Source organism: Neoarius graeffei, chromosome 13, assembly GCF_027579695.1.
Source record: "Neoarius graeffei isolate fNeoGra1 chromosome 13, fNeoGra1.pri, whole genome shotgun sequence".
Classification (NCBI taxonomy): Eukaryota; Metazoa; Chordata; class Actinopteri; order Siluriformes; family Ariidae; genus Neoarius; species Neoarius graeffei.
Window position 1 is genome coordinate 177,101 of NC_083581.1, and position 19,021 is coordinate 196,121.

The 19,021-nt window shown below is 43.1% G+C and overlaps 1 protein-coding gene across 9 annotated transcripts in view; it reads right to left on the reverse strand.

The window, feature by feature from the left end:
* LOC132896316 (histone-lysine N-methyltransferase PRDM7-like) overlaps positions 1 to 14,007 on the reverse strand; it is a 72,572-nt gene extending 58,565 nt beyond the window's left edge. The window contains exons 1-3 of one of the 9 annotated variants that reach the window (XM_060937058.1): positions 13,515 to 14,007; positions 12,721 to 12,925; positions 12,276 to 12,463 (exon numbers count right to left, since the gene is read on the reverse strand). Coding sequence is in view for 3 of the 9 variants with exons in the window: in XM_060937051.1 (XP_060793034.1) it covers positions 4,568 to 4,681 (114 nt within the window). In the remaining 6 variants the exon portion in view is untranslated. Of the gene's footprint in view, positions 1 to 4,567; positions 4,755 to 5,688; positions 5,885 to 12,275; positions 12,944 to 13,514 lie in introns of those variants that run through there. The other 8 variants (XM_060937056.1, XM_060937059.1, XM_060937057.1 and 5 more) reach the window with 8 other exon arrangements.
* Between the last annotated feature and the right edge of the window lie 5,014 nt (positions 14,008 to 19,021).

The window sequence follows — 19,021 nt, forward strand, 5'->3', positions numbered from 1 at the left end:
TTAAGTGGTTAACATTCGGCATCTGAAACTCTCCTTAAATATAGCAGCCAGACCGCCGCCACGACCAGCAGCTTCCGGGGTGCTGAAAAAAGAACAGCCGGGAGGGAGGAGCTCCGAAAAGGCGCTGTTCTCACCTGGTTTCAACCAGGTCTCTGTCACCAAGAGGAAATCCAGATCATGTGTTGTAAAGAAGTCATTCAGAATAAATGTCTTATTTGTGAGAGATCTGGTGTTAATCAGCGCAGTATGAGCTGAGCAACAGCCAGACTGGTGAGAGGAGCGGGTGAGCGAGTGAAGATTCCCCAGCACACAGCCCCGCTGACAGGTCCGCACTAGCCGACAACATGGGAACAGCACCCCGGTATCATGGAGAACCGGTTGGAGCCACAGATACCTGTACTCCGTGGAACTCCACAGATCGTAGCCCCTGTAGTCCATGGAGGATCCGGCTAATAAACGACGGGGATCATGACGAGAAGAAGCCAGGTAAGATTTAAGTTTAATGAGAACTCCTCCTCGCTTTCCCAGTCTTCTGTGGCGACTGCTGCGAGGTAGCCAGCAGGAAAGATGCCGTAGATGTGGAGATATGAACACCAGAAAAGGTGAAGGCATCTCTGAATGTCCATCAGAGCCGCAGATCGACAGTTTTTCCAAAGACTCATGAATATTAAGAAGTGTCAGGCGATCATACACCTGCAGCGGTGAGACACTCCGTATAACAAACAACAGACTTGAGAAAAACAGCAACACACTCAGAGGGAGATGGCCAGCCAAACACACAGGTGCCATCTTCCAACCCATCTTGAGCAAGGCACCTAACCCCTAATTGCTCTCTGGGTGCTGTAGCATCGCTGCCCACTGCTCTCAGTATGGGTATATGCTCATTGCTTAGAAGAAAATGCATTTTCTTCTTTCAGGAAATATCCATCCTTCCTAAAATTTCAGCAAAACCATGGAGTGCAGGACATCAACCTAAGGAGGGGTGGAAACTGCACGAAAGAATCCCCGACGGTATTCAACTTTGCTTCCTTGGATAAGGTTAGTTTGATGATATCCAATTTATTACTAACCTATTGTTTTGGGTTTTTTTTAGGTTTTATAGGTGGTTTATTTTGACAATAGGTGGACAATGAACAACTCAGCTGACTAGAAGAATCCTATAAAAAGTATACTAGATATACAACCCATAAGATTTTTGTATTCATTTTTACATTGCAAGTGCTCGTTACTAGTCTCATCAAAGAACTCCAGAAGAGCCCCTTTATAGGAATTGGCCTTGACGAGTCGACAGATAGGACTATGGAGAAACACGACATCTTCATAGTCCGGTACCTGTCAAAGGAAGGCATGAAGACAACTTACTTTAAAAAAAAAAAAAAAAAAAAAAAAAACCCCGAGGCTGGCCAGACAGCTACCATCTACGAAACTCTGTCGTGTTTTCCGAGGGTAGAACACACCCATGAAAAAGGTAAACAAAATAATGAATATATATTAGTCAAAGGTTATCACAATAAAAATAAGTGAATGAGTTATGAATAAAATTCATACATGAACAAATTTTGGCTAGTTGATTTTCTGTTTGGCTAGTTACTTTGGAAGGTAACTAGTCCAGCTGGCTTGTGAAAAAAAATATGAATTTCTAGGCCTGCATCATAATATTAAACCGCAAAACAAAATAAGTCATGTGTCTTACCAGATATAAAGTGTCGAAAGCAAACACGGTCATTGTCAGTAGGTTCCCACTTGTTAGTGATCCAAAGCTTTCGGCGAGCTTCAGGTTTTTTTTGGAATACGGTAAAAGCTCTTGGGATCATTATCAAATCCGTATGTACAGCCGATAACACAACACTACCATAATTTATGACCCGATAACTCCGATCAGCCATTTATAAATAGCCTCTTGCCAACCAAAACATCACGTGACCATATATGATATAATCATCTTGCTGTGCCAAATATTCAATGTTCTGTATGAGACTCATACTAAGGAGATTTTTGTTTTATGTATTTATCACTACGCTTGTTCACGCAGTCGCTTCGCTCCTTTGATATGCCCAAATTAGTGTAAAGGCCTGATATACAGTTGTGCTCACAAGTTTACATACCCTGGCAGAATATATGATTCTTTGACCATTTTCCAGAGAATATGAATGATAAACATTTTCCACTCATGCTTAGTGGTTGGGTGAAACCATTTATTGTCAAACGACTGTGTTTTCTCTTTTTAAATCATAATGACAACAGAAACTACCCAAATGACCCTGATCAAAAGTTCACATACCCTGGTGATTTTGGCCTGATAACATGCACAGAAGTTGACACAAATGGGTTTGAATGGCTACTAAAGGTAGCATCCTCACCTGTGATCTGTTTGCTTGTAATCAGTGTGTGCATAAAAGCTGAGTGAGTTTCTGGGATCCAGACAGACCCTTGCATCTTTCATTCAACCACTGATGTTTCTGGATTCTGAGTCATGGGGAAAGCAAAAAATTGTCAACGGATCTACGGGAAAAGGTAGTTGAACTGTATAAAACAGGAAAGGGATACAAAAAGATATCCACAGAATTGATAATGCCAGTCAGCAGTGTTCAAACTGTGATTAACAAATGGAAAATCAGGGGCTCTGTTAAAACCAAACCATGGTCAGGTAGACCAACAAAAATTTATGCCAAACAGCACAGAGACAAGCCTCAAAACTTCTGGAACAAGGTAATTTGGAGTGATGAGACCAAAATTGAACTTTCTGGCCACAACCATAAACGTTACATTTGGAGAGGTGTCAACAAGGCCAATGATAAAAGGAACACCATTCCTACTGTAAAGCACGAAGGTGGATCGCTGATGTTTTGGGGATGTGTGAGCTACAAAGGCACAGGAAACTTGGTCACAGTTGAAGGAAAGATGAATGCAGCACGTTATCAGCAAATACTGGAGGCAAATTTGCACTCATCAGCCCGGAAGCTGCGCATGGGACGTACTTGGACGTTCCAACATGACAATGATCCAAAACACAAAGCCAAGTCGACCTGTCATTGGCTACAGCAGAACAAAGTGAAGGTTCTGGAGTGTCCATCTCAGTCCCCTGACCTCAATATCATCGAGCCACTCTGGGGAGATCTCAAACGCGCAGGTCATGCAAGACAGCCCAGGAATTTACAGGAACTGGAGGCTTTTTGCCAAGAAGAATGGGCAGCTTTACCATCTGAGAAAATAAAGAGCCTCATTCACAACGACCACAAAAGACTTCAGGCTGTCATTGATGTTAGAGGGGGCAATACACGGTATTAAGAACTGGGGTATGTAAACTTTTGATCAGGGTCATTTGGATGTTTTTTGTCGTCATTATGATATAAAAATAGAAAACACAGTTGTTTATCAATAAATGGCTTCACCCAACCACTAACCATGAGTGGGGAAAAAAGTTTGTGTTATCATTCATATTCTCTGAAAAAAGGCCAAGAAAGCAAAAATTCTGCCAGGGTATGTAAACTTATGAGTACAACTGTACATTTAATGTGTTTGACAGATCCCAAGATCTCAAGCCCTAACACGTTGTATATCCCTTGATACATGTGAAGTAAAATGTAAAGAAAATGTGACCTTGGGTGCTGTGCGAGATGGCTGCCTCTCCAGTAGCTCTGTAAACCTCTTTTTCCATGTTTTTACTTTTCTGCTCTTCTTACAAAGACAGTGTGTTTTTCTTCATATCCCATGGATATTTTTAACTTTAACACACAACCAGGAGCCAGTTTTCTCGCTTATTCGATAGAGGAGCTGCTGGCCCTGAAAACAATGGGACGAGCCGGGATACGACACCCCCTCCTGGCGGAGCTGAGGAGGAAACCCAGGGGCTGCAAAGCTGGGGCTAAGCTAAAGGCTAGCGGACAACCAGTGGCGCTATAAACCATCCATTCCCTCCATCATCATGGGGAATGTGAACTCCCTGCCGAATAAGGTCGACAAGCTATCCGCACTGAACAACCAGCGGATTTACCGGGAGAGCAGCTTATTTATTTTTACAGAGACATGGCTAACACACCTTGTACTGGATGCTAACGTGGACCTGCAGGGATTCACTGCTGTGAGAGCCGACAGAGACATTAAAGCATGCGGGAAAGGCAAAGGTGGGGGACTCATCATTTACGTGAACAACCGCTGGTGTAACCCGGGACATTTCTCCGTAAAGACAGTCTTACGTTGCCCGGACTTGGAGCCGCTAGCATGACCATCTGTGTTTTCATCCCTCCGAGGGCAGACACAGCATGTGAGGGGATTCACTCTGTCACAGCAAGGCGGCAGACACAGCACCCTCAGGCATTTATCATCATTTCTGGGGACTTTAACCACACTACTTTGGACTCTACTTTGGCTGCTTTTTTACCAGGCTGTGGACTGTATCTTTTTAATTTCCCCGAGGGAACCCTCACAAAGGGATCAATGAAGTTCTATCTAATCTAAGTAAGTATTATCACCCAGCACTTTCGTGTGCGTCAATAAATAACATTATCCGTGTACCACACAAGCACGGGAACACCTAATTTAGAGTATAGTCTCTCTTATTTCTTACCCTGGCAACAGTCGACTTGTGAATTGCCGATTTTCTTGGTCTTTTTCTCGGCTCTGCTTTGGTCCTCGGCTTTTTCCGGGTGCCTCGCACGAAGCGCTCCCATTTCTCTCTCATTGTCTGGGCTTTGGGGAAACGATGAGTACTAATCCCATCAAGCTTGGTGTTGCTACATCCTCCTATGATACATCTGTTAACCATTTTAATAATTACATGATAACATTGAAGAAATTTGCAGAAAACCACCAGGTCATTTTCTCATAAAAAAACAGCGCTGACGTAGGATTCAGAGGGAGGCGTTCCGCACGCAACGTCACGAAAATCAATGTTTGCCGGGAAATGCAAATGCCAAGTTTTTCCAATTCGCCTCAAATGGCTTGATTTCAACTGAATTTTTCTGGTATTGTGCAAGGTTAAAAAAAAAAAAAAAAAAAAAATTCACAAAATGCAAAACGTGACAGATATTTGACAAAAGATTAATATAAAATAGAATTACATTGATCTTGCTCCTGGCCTTTAGCCCTGAGTTAAAGTAAGAGGTTTCATTGCTGCCAGAGCTAATTGTTAGACACAGTTCTCTCTCTCCAGGGATCAGAGGCTTCGAGCTCAACACCATACGATTCTTCCAACAACAAGACCTCCCGGGTCGGGAAACCATGCCTAAAACAGTCCCCTATGATTTCATCCATTTTCATTTTCAGTGTGTAAAGCTTTCTGCTCAACACACTGCAGAGGGGGTGAGGCTGCCTGATTAGCTTAATAATAATAATAATAATAACAACAACAATTTAAAAAAATAAATAAAAACCCAGAGGGGGAAAAAAAAAGTCTGTGAGAAATCAAGTTGAAATTTTGAGAAATAAAAAGTTGGAATTGCGAGGAAGTCGCAATTTAGAGAAAGAGAAAAAAAAAAACAACCCGTGATGGAAATAAACTTGAAGTGAAGATTTAAATACTTTCAATATACAACTAAACAGGTTAGCCAAACTACAACTCTCTCCTGAGTGGATAAATAGTGCACTATCTAGGGTGCACACGGCATTATTTCATACTGAACGGAGTTCCTAAAACAGTAAAGTGGAGATATATTTGGGATTCGACCACACACCTTCAGTTTAACTTACCTCAGGGTTTTAAATCCTCAGAGCCAGACACAATAACGCGTTTTTATTTTTATAACTCGAGGGGCTAAAGCGGCTCTGACGAGCAGCGTTTTTTTCTTCTCCAGTATTTCCTGGCGGTTGGAGAAGCAGCTACTGGACGCGTTACCGCCACCAGCTGGACTGGAGGACACTTAGCCCAACCTTCTTCTTCCTCCTTTTTAATGGCGGTTGGCAAACAACTTTTGGAAGCATTACCGCCACCTACCGAAATGGAGTGTGAGTCTGGATATCTAAATAATACTTAAATACCCTAGTGTGGTTCTCCAGCTCCACCTCAGAGGAGAGGAAAGATCTGCAGTGGATCATCAGGACTGCATCTAAAATCATTGGTACCCCTCTCCAATCCCTGGAACAGATCTACTCTGCCAGGCTGAGAAAAAGAGGCACAAAGATTAGGACTGACTGTACTCACCCCGGACAATGTCTTTTTGACACCCTTCCCTATGGAAGGCTTAGGGTCATAAAGTCACAAACAGCAAGACACCAAAATAGCTTCTTCCTCAGGGCTGTAAAAGCTCTGCTGGAGGCTTGATCTGGACTTGGACTCACACTCTGCACCTTACTGTGTTTGGCCACATTAAATAATTACATACTACAATTTATACGACTGCTTATATGCCATTATAATGCTTTTAAGAGGTTGTGTGTGTGTGTGTGTGTATATATATATATATATATATATATATATATATATATATATATATATATATACAGGGTGCGATTTGTCAAAAAACCAGAAGGGGGGATGTTTTTTTTTTTTTTTAATCATGAAACGTCACAAAATTAAGGTAACAATAGGCTAACAGCTCAATAACATCCAATGATATCAAATGAATAACACTAAATGAAAACGAACACTAAACCAGAGATAGTAAATTCATCTTCCTATCTCTCTGACTAAATACACGAACACTAACACACAACAAAGTTCGCATTGCTTGTCGCGTTGCTGTGATGTTTCTCTCCCTCCGGATTAAATGGACAGTGACTCGAAAATCACTAAAATACATGAATACTAAATGAACAGTTTGCTCTGATGGCGCAGTTCATGTGGCCTTTTCTGCTTTCCTGTCGGTGCGCTATCCGCCGCGTTTCGCCCTTCTTTAATCCACATTTCTGCGAATTTCTCAGCAGGGAAGGAACGCACGTCTGACCCATTGACAGCGAGGAAAAGAAGGCTGTTCAGTGTGGATACATTCATTCTGTTGCGCTCATCAGTAAGGATGTGATTCATGGCGCTAAATCCACGTTCACACTGTGGATATTGTTATTATCTACAATGTATCTATTTGCTGGGGAAGTTCGTGAACATCAAAGCTGCCACTTCGGGTCATTTTGAAAGTGAGTGCAATGTAGACCATAGAAAACTGTCTCACAACATGCCTGTCATGTCAACTTTTTTTTTTTGGTTTGTTTGTTTTATTGACAGGGTTGTCCCCGAGGATTTTTTTTCAGCAGAGATAAAAACCAGCGGGGGGGATGATCCCCCCCAGCAAATCGCACCCAGTATATATACACATATATATATATATATATATATATATATATATATATATATATATATATATACACATATACACACACACACATATATATATATATATATATATATATATATATATATATATATATATATATATATACATACATATATACATACATATATATATATAGTGTGTATATGTGTGTGTGTGTGTGTGTGTGTATATATATATATATATATATATATATATATATATATATATATACAGACCCTTTCCAAAAAATTAGAATATCATGGAAAAGTTGTTTAATTTCCATAATTCCATTCAAAAAGTTAAACTTTCATAGATTATAGATTCAGGGCCCACAATTTAAACGATTTCAAGTATTTATTTGTTTATTTTTACATAATTTGGGCTTCCAGCTCATAAAACCCACGAAAACAGGAATTCAAAAAATTAGAATACTGTGAACAAATCAGCCCAAATTTTGCAGGGCATGAATGTTTTAAACTGAGTGTCACACACTAATCATCTACTAAACTCAAAGCACCTGCACAGGTTTCCCCAGGTGTCATTAAATTTCTTCAGTTTGGTTCAATTGTCTCAGTTCGGTTCAATATGGGGAAGACTGCAGACTTGACAACTGGCCAGAAGACCATCATTGATACCCTTTATAGGATGGGTAAGCCACAAAAGTTCATAGCTAAGGAGGCTGGCTGTTTACAGACTGCTGTGTCCAAGCATATCAATGGAAAGTCTAGTGGAAGGGCAAAATGTGGCAGGAGAAGATGCACCAGCAAAAGAGATGACCGTGGGCTTCAGCAGATTATCAAACAGAGAAGATTCAAGAATCTGGCAGAGATCCAGAAAGAGTGGAATGAGGCGGGAGTCACAGCTTCAAAAAACACCACATTCAGACGCATCCAGGAGATGGGCTACAACTGTCGGGTTCCTCGGGTCAAGCCACTTCTGAACCTGAGCCAATGTAGGAAGCATCTCAACTGGGCCAAGGAGAAAAAGGACTGGACTGTTGGCCAGTGGTCCAAGGTCCTCTTTTCTGATGAAAGTAAAGTGTGCCTTTCATTCGGGAATCAAGGTCCAAGGATTTGGAAGAAGACGGGTGAGGAACAGAACCCAAGCTGCTTGAGGTCCAGTGTGAAATATCCACAGTCAGTCATGATTTGAGGTGCAATGTCCGGTGCAGGTGTTGGTAAACTCTGCTTTCTTAAATCTAAGGTCACCACAACAGTCTACCAGAATGCTTTAGAGGACTTCATGATTCCTTCTGCTGAGGATCTGTATGGAGATGCAGATTTCATCTTCCAGCAGGACCTGGCCCCTGCCCATACCGCCAGAAGAACCAAAACCTGGTTTGATGTCCATGCCATCACAGTGCTTGACTGGCCAGCCAACTCGCCGGACCTAAACCCCATTGAGAATCTATGGGGTACTCTCAAGAGGAAAATGAGGGGCACCAGACCCAACAACAAAGAAGAGCTGACAGCAAGCATCAAGGAAATCTGGGCTTCCATAACTCCCAGGCAATGCCACAGGCTGATTGCCCCAATGCCACGTCGCATCGACGCAGTGATTTAAGGCAAAGGGATTCCCAACCAAGTATTGAAGATTGACATATCGTTTTGAAAGTACCATATTTTGATTGATTTGATGTGATCCTAATTTTTCTTTTTTTCTGCAAAAACTGAGAAGTAAATGGTGATTTGTTCACAGTATTCTAATTTTTTGAATTCCTGTTTTCGTGGGTTTTATGAGCTAGAAGCCCAAATTATGTAAAAATAAACAAATAAATACTTGAAATCGTTTAAATTGTGGGCCCTGAATCTATAATCTATGAAAGTTTAACTTTTTGAATGGAATTATGAGTAGGGTTAGGAACTATATGTTACCTCTGGGCGATATTATTCGTAAACATTGTATTAGTTTCCACTGTTATGCTGATGACACACAGTTGTATGTCTCTGCAAAACCTGATGAGAGACACCAGCTTAATAAAATTGAGGAATGTGTTAAGGACATTAGACACTGGATGCTTATAAATTTCCTTCTGCTTAACTCTGACAAGACGGAAGTACTTGTGCTAGGACCACATACAGCTAGAAGTAAGTTTTCTGATTACACAGTAACTCTGGATGGCCTTTCTGTTTCTTCACGTGCAGCAGTAAAAGACCTCGGAGTGATTATTGACCCCAGTCTTTCATTCGAAACTCACATTGATAACATCACCCGGATAGCTTTCTTTCATCTCAGAAATATTGCAAAGATAAGAAATTTAATGTCATTGCATGATGCAGAAAAACTAGTCCATGCTTTCGTTACCTCCAGGTTGGATTATTGTAATGCCTTACTGTCTGGATGTTCCAATAAGTACATAAACAAGCTCCAGTTAGTTCAAAATGCTGCAGCAAGAGTCCTTACTAGAACTAGAAAATATGACCACATCACGCCTGTCTTATCCACACTGCATTGGCTCCCAATCAAATTTCGTATTGATTATAAAATACTACTATTGACCTTTAAAGCACTAAATGGTCTCGCACCACAGTACCTGAGTGAACTTCTGCTCCTCTATGACCCGCCACGCCTACTTAGATCAAAAGGTGCAGGCTATCTGCTGGTACCTCGTATAGTGAAGGCTACATCAGGGGGCAGAGCCTTTTCTTACAAAGCCCCACTGTTATGGAACAGCCTTCCAAGTAATGTTCGGGAATCAGACACAGTCTCAGCATTTAAGTCTAGGCTGAAAACATATCTGTTTAGTCAAGCCTTTTGTTAATGGTGTTTATGAGATAAAGGAGTAGATCTGGAGGGTCCTCAGACATAGTGTGTTTTGGTAAACTGGGATGTATGGATGCTGTCAGTCCCCACTCGCTTGCTCACTCGAGTTTGTTGACGGTGCAGTGGCTGGCTGCTTTATGTCCCGGGGCTCCCTCATGCCTGTGTTACCTTCTGGCTCTCTCCTTTTAGTTATGCTGTCATAGTTAGTTGCCAGAGTCCCTGCTTGTACTCGGTGCAATATGTATACTGTTCCTACTTATTCAGGTGACACTGGGCATACCTAACCACCTGTGTTTTCTTTCTCTCCCCCCCCCACCCCAAATCTGTCCCTCTGAGTTACATGGAGTCAACAGGAAATCTTTTGGTGGAGACGGTGGGGACCTCGACTGGCTATCGTAGCCTGCAGGGAATCGGCCGTCAGACATTCTGTCGCATGTCCCAGACCCGGTGAAATGTAACTGAATTGTCTTGGCCAGGCCTAAGGGTCCCATCTGCATCTCATCATTGCTGAGGAGTGTGCTCCCATCACCCAATCAAGCATCCAGCCAGAGCAGGTCATGATATTTTTTTTACCATATTAACATGCCATTGTGTTTTATGCCTGATGTAAAGACTCTCGTCTCTGCGAGCCTACCACACAGATTTAATACTTGTCATTTTTAGGGCATACCTAACAACGTGTTTTCTTTCTCTCTCTCTCTCTCCCCCCCCCCCCCCCCATCTGTCCCTCTGAGTTACATGTTGATCCTGGGATTGAGATGCTAGCCTCTTCTGCCCCTCGGACCTGCTTGATCCATCCTGGTGCCCTGTGTCTGGTCGGAGTTTTATCGCCCCACTCCTGTGAAGGACGGCCCCATGAGAACAGTTGAGGGTTATACCTGTTAAAACTGCTAATATTATAGTCAGGCTGTCTGTTGTTGCCCAAATGAGGATGGGTTCCCTTTTGAGTCTGGTTCCTCTCGAGGTTTCTTCCTCATGTCGTCTGAGGGAGTTTTTCCTTGCCACCGTCGCCACAGGCTTGCTCATTGGGGATAGATTAGGGATAAAATTAGCTCATGTTTTAAGTCGTTCAAATTCTGTAAAGCTGCTTTGTGACAATGTTTATTGTTAAAAGCGCTGTACAAATAAACTTGATTTGATTTGATACCTGAAAAGGTTCTGAGACGGCGATAGTTGTTACTCTCACTGGACTTGGGGCTTTGCCTCAATACTTCACCAACCGCACGAATTATGGATTCAGGATCGCTGGTCCATTCACTTCCACTGGGGTTTACTGTTGGGATGTCTTCCATCGTTTTTCCCTCATTTTGGAGAAACTGAGCTAATTTCTCAGAGAAGTCGTCTGTATTGTCTTTTTGAGGATGAGCTATCACTATTGTCCAACTAATACCTTCTGTGGGTGAGGTTAGTTCTGGTGGGACTCTGGACAGATCTATTTCTTCCCTACACTCACACAAAACAGTAACAGTTTGGGTTTTACTGTCAAACATTTTTCCTCTCACTCTGACTTTGCCCAGTATTTTGATAGTTTGCATTACGTCCTCTATGACTGAAATGTCCTCATCTTCTGAGACACCATACAACATGAGGGCTTGTTTTACAGATATTCCCTCCCCTCTGCACCAGTTACTTAACTCAAGTTGGGCGGATTTACTCATGTTGGTAGCTGTTTGGGTTTACTGCACTGTGCACTATTTAAAAAAAATTGCTTTACTAATTAAAACAGTTCAGGGGAAATTGTCATTTACTTTATAAAGCAATCTAATTCTAGGAAAATAAAAATTACAAATATCCCAGCGGTGCCTCCATTTATGTAGCCCCTGCCCTATGAACTGAGGAATCACCTTAACTATTAGGGCAGGCTCTGGGTTCTTAATTTTATTGGTGTGTGGTGCTGTATTAAGCTTAATAAAATGTAACTAAGGAGAAGACTCTCTTTTTTCTTCTTTTCAGAAATAAGGTAAGTTATTTGGGTGCCTCCACTTAGTAGAACTTAAAATTAAATAATGTAAAATCCTACTAAGAATAAACAGAAATTCCTCCAAGTTTAACTTGCCTTTTTTATATGAATAACGTAATAAATACAAAGCAAATTATTTTACATTTAACATAAACCCTTGTGTGCACACAACCCAAAAAAACAAACGGTGCAGGCCTGAATCGTTGCTTGTGAGCAGTGAGGTCTTAAACCGGGTGACCGCTTCACTTAAACAAGTGAAATAAAACACAATGAGTCGATCCAGTGTATTTGTAACTGTCTTTACTCACAGTCGGTCCTCAGTCAGTTTGTATGCTGCTTGTCAGGAATGTGGATGAATGCTGTGAATAAATGAGGAGGGAGAGAGGAAAGAAAAACCCAGGGACTGCTGACTGGTCACACCCACTGCCACTAGCTGCCACTCGCCGTCAAGGATAAACAAAAAAAGGTCCAAGATGCGTGTCCTGGTCTGGATTCCCTGGCGAGCATATACACACGGCTCTAAATCACTCATTCGTAGTCTCTGTGCAATTCTGTGAGCTCCTTCCGAGTTCACATAGCATACCTCAGTACACACATTAAACACATAGAGTAACATTAGGCTACTACATTCCAATGTGTGTAAAAGCACTACTAGCATGTTAGCACGAGCTAGACACTCATCACGCTTAGCACTCATCATCACAAACAGTAGTAAAACAGTCTGTATTTACCCCAACTTCCATAAACATTTACCTTCAGTACACCTTAGTATGCCCTGTTCCTCTGGCAAACTCTGCATTTAACCCTGGAAATGAAGGCAATACTCGGCCCGATAGCACACGTTACATCGCATGTGTTTTTCCCACTCATGTGTCCCGTCTCTCTCTGTTGTTGTTCCCTGTAAGTCCCAGATGTCCCACCCCCTTAGCCGGTTTGATTGGATGAGAGGTTTTCATAACTATGGGAACCGAGCAAACTGACAGGTAGAATAAGGATACAAATGAGTACATCAGATGCCTATACACCGTACTAAACAACATTGCTTATTAACATATAATTCTCACATGTAATGTCAACCATAGTTATTTTTAACCTTTTGTATGAAATATGAACTGACATGGATTTTATGTAATTCTCAATCACAAATAAATGCATTTTAATGAAATTAACTTATAAACAGAACTTATTTATTACTTATTTATCTGAACTTATTTATTGCTTATTTATCTTTTTGGATAGGTTTTTAATCTAGACAGGGCTACACCTCGCATTAGGCTCATGTGTAGCATGTGTATTTGTATGTGTCATGTTGCATGTTATTTCTGTTATTAACTAATTGCTTTTAGCTTTTACATTTAACATTATGCAACATGAAGTAAACCACCTTCCTTTGACTAGCCAACACATACCGTACAGTAACATGCATGATGAAAAATGCACGTGCTTTATATCTTGCTGCTCAGTGCCATTGAACATTAAACCATACAAGAAAACATTCCAATGAACACATTACATTTTAAACCTGGCACTGGGAGTAGGCTACGTACCTGTACAAATTCACATGAGAACAAAGATTCCGGTTTCTATCTTCACAGAATGAGTCAGCCTAACATAAGAAAAAGGACAACTGAAACATTTGGGCTATATCACATGAAGATAGAATGGCGAGCGCTAGCATACAGCAAAACAAACCACGAGGTTAGCTATGTTAATCTCTAAAGCACTCAAAACATCAATGTTCTCGACACAACATGACTAAATTTATGTGCACTCATCGTGAAATGCATGTACAAGTTATCATGTGCACTCAAACTAAAGTTACAACAGGTATATTTCAAGTTTACATTGCACTGCTGTGGACACGTACCTCTCTCTGTCTCGTAGAATGCAGACTGAGAAAAGGGACATGAAAATGCAGCCTATAGCTGCCACCATCCAACAGAGGGCGCAGTTACACAACAAATAAATCTCCCAATGCCTATAAGCTACTATGAACAATACAAGATTTTGGTGAAATAAAACTCAAATAATCACAAAATATAAAATGAAAGGTTACAAAAATATTTGTCATTCTTTAACCTGTTACATTCACCCATCTTTAATTTCGCCAAAATCTTTAACGCGTAGAGGGTAAAAAAAATAAACAAAAGATACAAAACAAGGCTCATGTTCACTTGGTCCAAGATAACTCTGGGGACTTTCCCATACACAGCATATAAAGCTACTTACAAAGTAAGTTGAAAGAAAACAGTAGTTGATCAGACTACTGCCTCTTCTAGTGAATATGATGCCTTTTACACCATAAAAAATCTTGGAACACTTTCCCTCCCATATGAACATCTCATTGCTCAAGTCAAACTACACGCGATAAAGAAAAGTAATAAAGAAAAGTATATCACAGCACTTAAGTCTCTACTTTTTCCTTCTATCTGAAATAGGGTGAGTAAAGACAGTGACCTTCTATTGACTCCTTCACAAAACCCTTGGTGAGTGGTTTCTGCACCATGTTCTCTATCAGGCAATTAACTGCCTTAGCAACCCTGCCAGTATGTGTCCTGACTACCTGTGTCTCAGGCCCTTGTGCTTGTGTAGGTGTCTGACTATCAGTCATAGTAACAGGTGAGGTGACATTAGGGGTTTCGCCTAAGTCAGAAACATCAGTTGGGGAGTCAGAGTCGGTCATGTGTGAGGCAGGGGACACACTGGAGCCAGGTAAGTTTTCCACAGGTGAGTCTTCCTTTTCCTCTCGGCCTCCGACCTTGTCAGACTGGGTTCTGGTGGGTGCCAGTTGAGCAGAGTCTCTGGAGAGAGAGTGGGCTGTCTCGTTCTCCACCTCGGACTCATCAGCTTCTCCCATTGACTCACACACAGCATCAGATGACACATTTAACCACGAGCAGGTACAGTCCTCGGAAGAGTCTACTGCCAGGCCACTCAAAGCATCAACAGACAGAGGCTGGAACTCACTATCTACATCTGAGGCATCTTCATCCAGCTCCTCCCTGCTTTGCTCTGGGACAGGTAAGAAGCTCACGTCCAACATCAGGTTCTGATGGATGACTTTGGTCTTTCCACTCTCATCCCTAACTTTGTAAATGTGAGTCTGAGACTTCCGGTCTATGATGGTATACATGGTGGGCTCCCACTTGTCCACTAGCTTCCTCTTCCCTCTCTCTGCTTTATTGGCCAGTAAGACTCAGTCGCCAACATTCAAGTGGGTTCCACAGACTCTCTTGTAGCCAACAGCTTGATGTTGCTGTCCTTTCCTTGCATGCTGCTGAGCTATGCTGGCAGCCACATGGAGGTTTGCCATCAGCTTCTCTGCATAGGTCTTATAATTCACCACGACTGGATCTTTCAGGACTTGTTTGAAGACCATATCTACTGGGAGTCTGGGGACTCGCCCGTACATCAAGTAGAATGGAGGATATCCAGTCATTTCATGAATGGTGGCATTATAAGCAAAGGTCAAAGTCTGTATCTGTTGGGCCCAGTGTTGTTTGGCTGCTAGTGGTAGGGCACGCAACATACTGCCAAGCATCCTATTGAACCTTTCGGTTTGCCCATTTCCCATGGGATGGTATGCTGTTGTGTGTGTTTTTGTAATCCCTGTGAGGCTGAGGAGTTCGGCAATGAGTTTACTTTCAAAATTGGCTCCCTGATTGGAATGTATTCGCTCTGGAAAACCATAGATGCAGAACACGTTATCCCATAACTTCTTCGCTATTTGCTTTGCAGTCTGGTTGACGCAGGGGAACGCATGAGCCAATTTTGTGAAGTGGTCTGTTATGACCAACACATCAACAGATCTTTGTTTACTGTCCTCAGCACTCCAAAAATCAATACACACCAGTTCCATGGGTGCCGAAGTGCGAATACTCTCCAGGGGAGCCTGGGCAGCTGGTTCAGGGGTCTTCGCAAAGATACAGCATTGGCAGCACTTCACATACTCCTTGATGTCTCTTCCCATCTGCGGCCAGAAGCAGCGCTGTCAGGCGAGGTATGTTGTTCTAGCTTGCCCTTGATGCCCAGCAAGATCATGCACAGCAGCGAGAGCCTTGGCCTTCAAGCTAATAGGCAGCACAAACTGGTACCTCTTCTCTCCACTTAATGGGTATTTGGATACCCTATATGGAACCCTGTCCTGGACTTTTAGGTGGTGCCACTGCTTACACAGTGTCTGGGCCATAGGAGCTAACCTACTTCTCCCTTGCCTAGTTGGTGGCTCACCCCTCTGAATGAGCAGCAGGACCTCCTTGATAACTGGATCCATTCCCTGGCTTCACCTAAGCTCGCCCGATGGAGAGGGCTGGAGGTGTGTCCTGTTCTGAGGGCACCACCTGGGGAAGAGCCTTGAGAAACTGCGTCGCTCTGATCTCTGCCCCACTCTATGTGAGCTTCACAGGCAGACCTCACATGTGAGGGTTCTTGATTGCCAGCCAGCCTGTCTTGAGTGATGTCTATGGTCGCATGGCAGCCTGCATCTTCTGCCTGGAGACACTGGACCTTGCAACGGAAGACATTCTGGACTTTCTCCTCCTTTGTTCCCTCTGCTTCAGCCAAAAGATCTTCATATGGCTCACTGATCAACCTGTGGCTCACTGACTTGGCAAAAGGGTCTCTATTGAGGGTGTCCGCCACGATGTTCTTTACCCCAGGGATGTGTTTGAGACTGAATGTGTATGGGGAAAGCTTTGCCACCCACTGTTGTTCAGAAGCGTCAAGTTTTGGCTTTGTCATTATATAAGTTAAAGGATTATTGTTGGTCCACACTGTAAAAGTGTGGCCCTTCAACCAGTGGCTGAATTTTTCACAAACACTCCATTTGAGCGCCAAGAATTCTAGGCAGTGGGCAGGATACCTCTTTTGTGAGCCAGAGAGGGTCTTGCTCGCAAAGGCGATCGGGCGTGCCTTCGTCTCCCCTTCTGGTATCTGCGATAGAACTGCCCCAAGGCCATCGAGAGATGCATCAACAGACAGAACCAGGTGCTTAGAGAAGTCTGGATGGGTGAGGACCGCACAGTTCAGGAGCTTCTCCTTGAGGCTGGTGAAAGCAGAGTCACAGTCAGGGGTCCAGTCTGCAGATTTTAGCTTTCTGTAGACTCCTGGATTCTGAGTGTACTTTCCAGCCTTTCCTCTCCGTTTCTGGCCAGCTGTGAGGGCGAACAGGGGTTTTGCGATGGAGAAGCAATGTGGTATGAAGTGCTGGTAATAAAATACCATTCCCAGGAATGACTTCACTCTGCAGACTGAAAGAGTGCAGCCATCATCTTCCATCAAAGCCCTCTTCGACATGTTGGCGATGACCTCAACCTTCTCTAGGTCAACTGCAACATTGTCACCATCAACAATGTGTCCGAGGAACTTCACGGACCCCCTTAACAGATGGCACTTCTTCGGACTCAACTTCAGGTTGTGCTCCCGCAACCTCTGGAAAACAACTTCCAACCTGCTGAGGGCCTGCTGTTCATTGGGAGCAAAAATCAAGAGGTCATCTAAGTAGCACAAGAGACTGCTAAATTTTCGATCACCAAAGATACTCAGCATCATCCTCATGAAGGATGCCGGACTGTTGCAAAGCCCCTGCGACATTCTGTTATACTCGTGCAGGCCTAGCGGTGTTGTGAAGGCAGTATATTTCTTGTCTTCCTTGTGCATGGACAGGTTATAAAAACCAGATGTGAGGTCCATGGTGCTGAAGACCGCGTTACCGCCAAGGGCAGCCAAGCAGTCCAATTGATGGGGCAAAGGATGAGCACCCTTGATGGTTCTCGCATTCAGCCATCGAAAGTCAGTGCATATATGAAGATCGCCATTTTTCTTCCAAACCATCACAAGTGGGGAAGCATATTCACTCATTGGTTTCCATATGATTCCCTGCTCTTCCATCTCGGTGAGAACTTGACGCAGCCTTTGATAGTGTGCTGGCGGCACTCTACGATACGGAAGACGAAATGGATGGTCGTCAGTGAGGCGGACTCTATGCACAAATCCCTTGGCTTCTCCACAGTCTAGATTGTGCTTTGAGAAAACATCATGATACTTCTCAAGCAATGTCAGGAGTTGGAGCTTGGTGGAGGGGCTTGCTTCACATTGGTCTATGTTGACGTTTCCAAGACCAGACTTCTGCAGCCTGTCTTTCAGGTCAGTGTTGTTGTCCTGCTTCACATGAGTCACTTTGACAGAGCCATTGTCACTCTGAGAGGAACCCTGGAACAGTGTGAGGTCTTCAGCCGCGACACAAGGAGAGATATCCGCCAGCTTGCTGTTCTTTCTTAAGGTGAGTGGTTTGTCGGAAATGTTGGTGATTTTCATGGGGGTCCAGCCATCTCCCCATAGCGGTGTGACCACTCTCCCCACCATGATGCCCCGAGGCACACACCTGGAGGTGGTAGGCTCCACAATAACTGTGCTCCCAGGTGACTTGGGCAAGTTACTTGGCAGTCTACCCCACAGTAGGTACTCTTGTTTGGGGAGGAGACTCACTGCCTGGGTTAGCTTCACTGTCCCGACCTTTTCCAGTACATCTTCACCCCTCCATCTTGTGAGGCTTGCCATCATCTCCAAAAATTGTTCTCTGTCTGAAGACCCCTGTGTGTTGTGTGAAATAAGTGACCAGTAATTGTTCTCATTTTTCAGCTGGTGCAACACATATTTCAGCATGTTGGTGCCTACAATGATGTCATCTTTCTGGCCAGCAACCACAAGGACTGGGACCATGCACTTCACCCCATACAGACTCAGTTCCATATCATACATGCATATCATACATGTCATACATGCACTTAGGGCTCACCTGTACTCCTCCACAGCCAACAAGGATGATGCGCTGTGGATGTTCCTGCTGTTGGGTCAGGATGCTATCTGATAGCAATCTCTGCTCTGCCTCTTCACTTATCGTGCAGGCCATTGACCCTGTATTGAGGAGCCCTTGTAACTGAGCGCAGCCATTAACTGTCACTGGAGCATGAAATAACTCACTGAACGTCTTGACTGTGTGAATATTCTGAACAATTACTGTACAATTATCTGACATTGCTTTACAAACATTGAC